The 8877-nt window shown below is 32.3% G+C and overlaps 1 protein-coding gene and 1 long non-coding RNA gene across 2 annotated transcripts; one reads left to right on the plus strand and one right to left on the minus strand.

The window, feature by feature from the left end:
• Positions 1-165: 165 nt before the first annotated feature.
• LOC135167877 (eukaryotic translation initiation factor 1A, X-chromosomal) lies at positions 166-8769 on the minus strand. Its single transcript, XM_064131538.1, has 6 exons — positions 8652-8769; positions 8194-8317; positions 7871-7954; positions 2825-3061; positions 878-978; positions 166-394 (listed from the first exon to the last, which is right to left on the minus strand). The coding sequence occupies exons 2-6, from the start codon at positions 8207-8209 to the stop codon at positions 389-391; spliced, it is 444 nt and encodes a 147-aa protein (XP_063987608.1). The 5' UTR covers positions 8210-8317; positions 8652-8769; the 3' UTR covers positions 166-388.
• On the plus strand, positions 8469-8874 carry LOC135167881 (uncharacterized). The gene is made up of 2 exons (XR_010299939.1): positions 8469-8573; positions 8635-8874. It is a non-coding gene; the product is annotated as an uncharacterized LOC135167881 (long non-coding RNA).
• The last annotated feature ends 3 nt before the right edge of the window (positions 8875-8877 follow it).

Raw genomic sequence — 8877 nt, forward strand, 5'->3', positions numbered from 1 at the left:
CTAATGATTTAATTACTCGCTTGAAATTTTTTCCATTGCTATGACTCATATGAGTTATGCCGTACAGCGGGATTAATGGAAAAAATTGATAGCAATTTCCTAATATCTCTGAATAATCCTACGTAAAATTGTTCAATCGAGTATGCACGAATAGAACAAAACAAATTGGAAAAAAGATCATGGTAGTTTATTTATAGATACAATTACTTATATGCTCGATTAATCGAGTTAAAAATTTGTCACGTGTCGTCGGAATTTATCGATTTATTTCGAATGAATGAAAATTATTTATTTATTGGAGATTTTTTATTGGCGCTGATTTTAATTTGCCGGTGTGAAGTTACCAATTCTTAATCTACCATTGCTAGGACTATGGCGGTGTAGCTCATCAGATCTGAAAAAAAAAACGAAGGATTTTGTAGGCGGAAATTTCTTATGAAAATTTTGAACAAAAGACTATTACATATTAATAAATAAGATCACGCCGTTTTTTAAACAAATGTTTTAGTTTCACTCGATGAAGTCGTCAATTAGATCAAAGAAAAAGGTCATTAGGAGCACCTTGAATTACCCCATTCAATTGATTTCAATAAAATGTTGGTTCGATTCAACTGAACTAATTTTCTGAGGGTGCAGAAGTGATAAAATCATATACTTTCCTATAACTTTTTTTAAATTGTTTGTTGTGAATGAGCTCTGCCAGATTGAAAGGAACTTGAGAAGACTTTTTCATAAAATATGTCTAGGTCAGTTGTTTATTCTATCCATGATTTACCCAATAATTATTTGTTAAGGAGATAATTAACGAGATAAATTATATCAGCGAATAAGCATTAAGTTATAAAATTAGGAGAGTTAATTCATTTCAAATACTTACGTTATCGACATCATCCTCATCATCGTCGCTGATTTCGTCACCGAACTCAATATCTTCATCAAAACCGTCTTCCACGAATGTAACTGTGTCATTGATGCGAACTGAAAGAAAACAAAAAAGAATTTAAAAATTGGCACATTAAATAAATTTCGGGTTTCATTGGTCTGAGTTATTTTATTTGATCAGAAATCAATAGGAAGGACTGGAAGTTAGGAGTTACATAAGGGACAATCAACGCTGAATGTGATTCACATTCTAATAGTTTATGGATTAGTAAACTTTTTCAAGTAATTTGTCCTTTCGTCGAGAAAATGATTGTTTGCGTTTATCATACAGTAAACTCATCACATTTTTCTTCAATTTCGGAAAATTGACAGATTGTCGAGTGTGACACAAAGTCGAATCGTGGAAAGTTTCTCATTTGGATCGTAATTCACGATGAAAATCGTGGAACGTTTCAGCTCGAAACGAATCTCGAATCAAAAATCCTGAAATATTTCGTACTGGGGACACAAGTTAAAAGAAATATTACGGGACGATATTTTTGGGAAGTCACTATAAAGTAGACATATACATATTGTTTAAAAAAAAAACAATTTCATTGGTATTGAACAAGAAATTTTCAAGACAATGTCACTGAATACAATTTTTCAGGGGAAAAAATAATTAGTTTTAGGTTTTGAACGCAGTTTGTGTTTACTTTAATTTCCATTCTCCGTTGAATTTTTTCCGATTCTTCCTTAAGTGGAACGTTTTACGACTATTGATTTTGAATTCCGATTCAGGCTGAAGCGTGCCAGGAATTTTATTCAGTTTCATCCCCGGCAAAAAAACGTCCATAATTTTTATTTCAACTTACGTTCCAAGCGAAATTATATATTTTTTTGTAATAGTTATTTTAAATCGCCTCGATCCCTTTAGGATATGGTGCGATGCTGACGAAGGCTTTTTGAAAATAGTTAAATCGCTCTAATCTACCCGGCCGGCTTTTAAACTCGAAAAATATCGAAAACGTTTCAGGACTTTGATTCCGGATTTCGTTTCGGAGATTTCCTTCCATAACTTCCATGGGTTCCTGCTATTTTGATCTACCTCGACGGGTAGAAAAATATCGCAGTCAGAGTCAGATTTGTTACAGTTAATGCCGGGTCAATTTCAGTTAAATTAAAGTTCATTTAGACAAAAATCCAGAGGAAAAAATTGATCAAATATCGATGAAACAATTTAAGTCAATTTAAATCTGATTATAATCTTCAAGGAAAATCGCTGAACCTAACGGAAATGCGTGAAATTTCGATAATTAACTTTTCTATAACTCTTCATTGAGCCTTTAAAAAAATTGATGGCAATAACACCCAATACCTATCGTAAATCTAAAATTGTCAGAATCAATTTAAATCATTTTCTGTTGATTTGTTTGTTTTGTTGGCTTAACGTCGACAGCTACGTCATTAACGACCCTTTATTGTTGATAGAATTCACGATTTATCCCTTTGCGACCTATAACTATAGTAGAAATCGACTGTATTCGCGAGTAAAAACTCCTGGGGTACTACACATTCGCGATATTTTTTCGTGGGGATTTTCACTTTTCCAGTTCGAGAAATAGAAAATTGAGGATTGGGGATTGCCTTTAGGATTCACCGAGGCTGATCCCCGGAGAAGGAAGAGTAAAGGCCAATTAGGAAAACAAATGACCCTGCGTTAATACCTAGAATGTCCTCCAGGATGTTACCTTTCAAATGCGCTATAGTATGATTTCGCTAAATACTTTGCATTAAAGATATGCGATTTTAAAGTAGTCTATTAAGAAAACCCGTACTTATTTTTCTTTAAACCCATATTTTGTTTAAAATTCTAAGAAATAAACTTCATATTTTATTTTATTTATGCTTATTTGTCGATGTTGTGGGTGGGTTTAAATGTAATAAGAGAAAGTGTTCTTACCAGTTTCAGGGAATTCTCCGTATGTTTTCAAATTTCTCGCCTCGTCGGACGTGTACTTGAGAATAACGTCAGCCTTGGCGTCTTGGTAGTCACGAAGACCTATCAGAATGATATCACCCTGATTGATCCATACTTTCTTGCGAAGCTTTCCTCGTATGTGACACAGTCGTTTGACTCCGTCGAAACACATCGCCTCCAGCCTACCGTTGCCCAGCATTTTTGTGACTTGAGCATATTCTAAATAACAGAATTATGATTACAATAATAAACTAATAATTTTGAAAAGAGTTTAGGGCTCCTATTATTTAAGCTTACCTAAACCTACGGGTTTATACAACTATGTACAATATGACAGACAAATCACATTAAGAGTATAATGAAACCACAAAAATTGAAAATAGTTATTAATGATGACGTACAATAGTGGAGGTTGGTCATATGTAATTAGTTTTTGATTCTAATTTTCTGTTACTTATCCTATTCAGCCATTTACTTTTTTCCCGATTCTATTAGAAAATCTAAAAATTCAATATTTCTCTGGATTTTCTAGCTGTTTATACCCCTTTGAAACTTCTCGGCCTCTAATTTCTTATTTTTGTAATTCACGGTTGTTTATGCAATTTTATTCACTCTATTGAAAACTAAGATAGGAATTGGATGTTTCGGATGATTACATAATTAAACAAGCAACGGCCGACGATCTCCACCGGATATGATGTGACCACTACTTTACGCAGAATTAATCGTTTTTACCTTCATTTCTACGAATGTAATTACTAGCATGCTTTTGAATGAATCCGTACTAATTCGATTAAAAAAGGGGGACATTAGATATTCTCGATGTGATTGAAAAATTCGAGTAATAGGTTTCTCAATGTTTGGAATACATAATTTCTGGTCTATTTTTTAGGTTTTTCAAAAGTATTTTAACGAATGACTTCATTCTTTATCTTTGCAATAGGCAGCTATGTTCTACCGGGTCTTCAAAAGATTATATGTAATATTATTATGATATGTGTTTGTACAAAAAAGGAGAAAATCTAGAAAACTTCGTAGACATCGAAAAAACTACTCGTAAAATACCAGATTGAAAAGGCATTTTACCTGATTTTTCAACACATAAATTACGATTGTGAACACGTAAATTACGATTTGAAAAATGTAAATTACGAGTTTAAACTCGTGAATTACGAGTTCTTACATCGTAAATTACAATTTGAAAAATCATGTATTGCGATTTCAAAAAATGTGAATTACGGTGTCAAAAAACGTAAATTACGGGTTTGAAAACATAAATTACAAAATCCGACCTCGTAAATTACGTTTTTTCAGGTCATAAAATATGAGGTCCGACCTTGTGATTTACACTTTGCACCCCGTCATTTACAAGATCTCAATCACGTAAAATCCTTGATTGATGAAAACGTAAATGCAATCGAAAACAATTTTTTTTTGTTAATCTGAAATCCTTACGTTTTATATGATTCTGAATGATCAGGGCTCAGGTTTCGGAGATATTTTTGCAATAAATGTTCAAGGTAATGTCGAAAATATTGCGAAAGACGCTTCTTAATCCACTAACAAATCTGTGAGGGTTAAATTACAAATTTGAATCTTTGCCGTTGCGGAGGGCTCATGGAAAATATGAGAAATTTGACACTTGCAATTTTTTTTTATTAGTTTAATAAGTGTCTTATACAACATTTTCGAAATTGCCTTGACCTTTAAAAGAAAAAATGTCTCCGACAGTTGGGCCCAGATGATTCAGAATTATCTGAAACGTAAAGATTTCATGTTGGCAAAAAATGTTTTTTTTCGATTTCATTAATCAAGGATTTTACGTGATTGAGATCTTGCAAATGACGGGGTGCAAAGTGTAAATCACAAGGTCGGACCCCATATTTTACGTCTAAAAATAACGTAATTTACGAGGTCAAATATCGTAATTTACGTTTTACTTCGTATGTTTGGGTTTCAGACCATTCTACGTCATTTCCAAAGAAAATTAAGGAATGAAAAATGACCGATTATAATGCTTCCATTCGCAAGCATAAACATCGCTTTTTAAACTTGCTAATTTTTTCTGCATTATTCACAGTCCTTCTCCCTTAAATATCAATATCCCTCTGAGACAGGAAGAAAAAAATGGCATTGAAAGTTTCAGCAGACCCAACAGAGCAAATCCATTCTTTACCCGATTATTGATGTCCACGTCTTATTTCATTACTTCTCGTTCATAATAATCCATAGTAATAGTAATATAGAAACAAAGGGTATTATCCTTTCACCATGCCAAAGAAGAAAAAGATATTTCAATTTTTCAGAACTACATAGAGGAATTTTTCGCATATCTTCACTTAAAAAAAAAACAAGAATTTCGTGGGGATTTGACTACCAATTTTCACGGGACCACTAAAGGTGATTTAGAACTTGAAAAAACTTGAAACTTAAAGTTTTACCAAAGTGGGAGTGAGAATAAGGCTAAGATCTTCAACAGAGGATGTTTTATTGAACAAAAAGTGTAATTTGAAACTTTCACCTTTTGGTTTGTTTATTTTGAAGAAAATTACTTGTGATAGTGATGAACAGTATACAATCTAATTTCAAAGATGAGCTTAACGAAATAATAACTCTGCATCTATTGCGTCGAAACGACTGCATTCAGAAAAACTCTACGTCATAATTATAATTTTTCGAAATCTCTTTGCGACATTTTTTTCTGCGTTCAAATGGCATAATTTCATCTGTTGTGCAAACACAAAAGTTGAACAAACTGTATCGTACATTTCTATAGCCCAATTACAAGATATGAAAAAGTCACATTACAAAATCAATGTGAATTCTTCGTGACCAGTGGAATTTTTCGGTACAAGACGTCTGTGTAGGACATCGTATGGTCTATGGAAAGAGGTCTATTGATCATCCTGCCATTTTTAGGGCGGAAAAATGTCGTATAAAGCTAATTTAGGGAATATGAAATCGAGGCTATTTGCACTGTGTAGAATCCATTGAATCCAACTGTTGAGAAGATTTTTTTGGCGCATGTGCCCTTGGCTCACAAATGTGTTTTCAATATTGGAAAAAAGAGAAATAATAAGCTTTATCGCAAAATTTTTAGTAAGTACCAGAATAGGGCTTAAAAATCTATACCACATGTCTGTGTTTCGACAAAAAGAGATCTAGAAACGCGAATTGCTTCCATTCGGAAACTTATTATCGTTGAAATTGGTAGAAATAAAAAGAAAGAAGATACTAATAACGCAGAGAGTAACGGCAATATGGCTTCTGTTGGATAGAGTTGTACGCTGTCTGTTTGCAATATTGAAAATACATTTGTGAAAACAGGTAACGTACTCTCAAGAAAAATCGTCAAAAGCTGGATTCAAATGATTCAAAAGAACCCAAAATATCCACATTTGACACTCCCTTTTTCACTTCGTAGGCCTAAAAATGGCCAAAACGGTCAAAACGACCTTGATGCAATTGCCTACGATATTTGCAATATTTTTTGGGTAAGAAAACGTATAACTGTGGGTGGAAAAAAAAATAAATAAAAATTGTCGGTGGGAAATGACTCAACTGTTAAATTAAAATAAAAGCTCTTGGTTTGTTCTTTATCATTTTTATACTGAGAACACGGAGATTTTTAGGAAAAATAATTTTAACAACAAATATCTATCACCTAAATGATAATACATCAATAAAAAATTCCTATAAACAACTGATTCAGGCAAGTGATTTCCTATGTTCAGTTATGATGGCTAACATATGAATATTATAGAAAGCAAAATAAAAAATGAGATCAAAATTTGAGTGAGAGATGTCTAGATACTAGAAATATTTATTGCTCAAATGTTCATATCGTGAACGTAAAAATTATCAATAAAAACTTTCCATTGTGTTTTCATTTTAATTTAATGTTTTTGCTCGCGTATAGAGGTATTATGGTGGTGCAAATTCAGGTTTTTTATTCTTTATGGTATTTCCACTTGTTGTTTATGTATCAAAAGTTTTTATCCTATTGTATGCAGCACTGGCTGATCCTCGAACCTTCGGCTTGTGCTATAAACACGTTATCCACACACCTTAGCATCGAAATTCCCACACTTGTTGCAGAATATACTATTTTTGGTTTTCACATGGATGTATTGACCTGTACGACACAGTTTACCAAATCTGGATACTTCAACACTAAGAAAAATTGTGAGAATTGCCGGAAAAAGAAGAAAGAACATCACACGTCAAGGTTTTGAAAAATTATAACTGTCACTGTTTTGCACTGCAAGGTGTTTTAAGCGTGAATATCCCGTTAAACTCGCTCTCAAATCTATATTACTATCTAATCAATCAACTATCAGTTAAGTGTATTCCCATCGACAACATTACAACCTAAACTTTTCAAATCCTTCAATTTTTCAACAAGATATCCACTGTTAAAGATCCATTTCCGCTCATTTCAGGGACTATCGATAATTACTTAATTTATTCCAATTTCTAAGCTTCTGTTAATACACAGAATCAAATTACATTAAATTTTCAATTAAATCTGCAATTTTATAATTTTTTATTCACATTTAATGCCACTGTTCATTAAATGTAAAAATATATGTCTACCAGAGTTTTCTGGTTTTTTATTTATTTTTAAAGGAACAAAAATTAAATATCATTCAATTTTGTAACTTGTGCTATACAGAGAAAACAATACATAATAATGATAATAATAATAATAACAATACTCATTGGCAAGAAAACAAAATAGTATAAACTAATCTAGTTGGTAATTTGTGAATAAATCAAAGATCAAAATATAATGTACAGAGAAATCCATTGTTTTGTTATAAACCATAAGACTTGAAAAATTATTGACGAGTTAATTGATAATAACAATAGTAATAATAATAATAATGCATTGAAAGTTCCTGAGTAGATTAATGGAGTATGAAATAAATATTCTACTAGCGAATTAATGAAAAAAGGAAAATTAATGTGACTTTTTTTTTGTTTTCTCTCTCAGTGGAGACAATCTGTGAGAAAATAATTGATTACCTTGACCATCTTCTTTGAAGACCAACTCTCGTTTTTCAGTTTCGTTCTCATTCTTTCCTCTCCTACGATTTTTACCTCCCTTTCCTGTGGTTGAACAGATAAAATAAATGTGAGGTTGTACAAGTTCCAAGTAATTACGAATAAATTCGTCATATGCCAAGAAAAAAATCGAAGGACACTTCGCTTTCCACGAACTAAGACAGGTTAGTTAGAACTAACCATATTATCAGAGGCTAGGATGCCAACGATAACGTGACAATTTTGTCGTGAGGGCCATATTCCTGGAAAAAATATCACAGCAGTGAAGACTAAAATTCGCTTACCCTTATTCTTCGGCATTTTGTACTGGTGGCTTGGAAAAGATTGTCAGAATCAATAGAATAATGTTCGTCAAAGATTCAGCCAGACACTGGGGAGCACAGACACCATGGAGGAAGGCAAAGGTGACTGTCGTGTGTGTCAAAATATAACGTAACGATAATTTACACTTTTTATAGAAAATAACATGGCTGAAAATTTTTTGTTTTTATTTTAAACAAACAATACATCTGGAAAAATCGAATAAGGAGCCAAAATTTTGAAGAAAAAATATTTTTTAATGAAATAATTTGACCTCCGTAGGTAGAAGATAATAAAGAACTCTTGCTAATCGACTCGAATGTATATTACATTGATGTCCGTATAAAAAGGGCGTTTCTTGTCGGTATGGAGTATAGTTTATTATAACATGATAATAATGGTAATTGAAAATTTTGGTTATAAAGATTTGCAGCTGTAATACCTAACTTCAAAATTATCGGATATTTGCTGATGGCCTTGGTACGTAGCAACGACAGGTACAAGTTTTGCAATAAAATCCCGAGTGCTGGATTGCAAACCAGGTGACCGAGAATACTGCCCTCTAATTGGACAAAATCAAAATAAAAAAAAAATAATCATAAAAATATGTCAATAACAAAGCAAATAAAAAAAAAATTAAAAAAAAATAAAAAAAAAATAAAAAACGA

This window comes from Diachasmimorpha longicaudata, chromosome 12, assembly GCF_034640455.1.
Source record: "Diachasmimorpha longicaudata isolate KC_UGA_2023 chromosome 12, iyDiaLong2, whole genome shotgun sequence".
Taxonomy (NCBI): Eukaryota; Metazoa; Arthropoda; class Insecta; order Hymenoptera; family Braconidae; genus Diachasmimorpha; species Diachasmimorpha longicaudata.

What these genes read in the sequence shown, in the direction of transcription:
- LOC135167877 (XM_064131538.1), bottom strand. An exon ending in CTTCAAAGAAGATGGTCAAG is followed by an intron (nt 3,062 to 7,870) that starts GTAATCAATTAT and finishes TCTGTTATTTAG; the next exon opens with AATATGCTCAAGTCACAAAA. An exon ending in CGGAGAATTCCCTGAAACTG is followed by an intron (nt 979 to 2,824) that starts GTAAGAACACTT and finishes GTTTTCTTTCAG; the next exon opens with TTCGCATCAATGACACAGTT.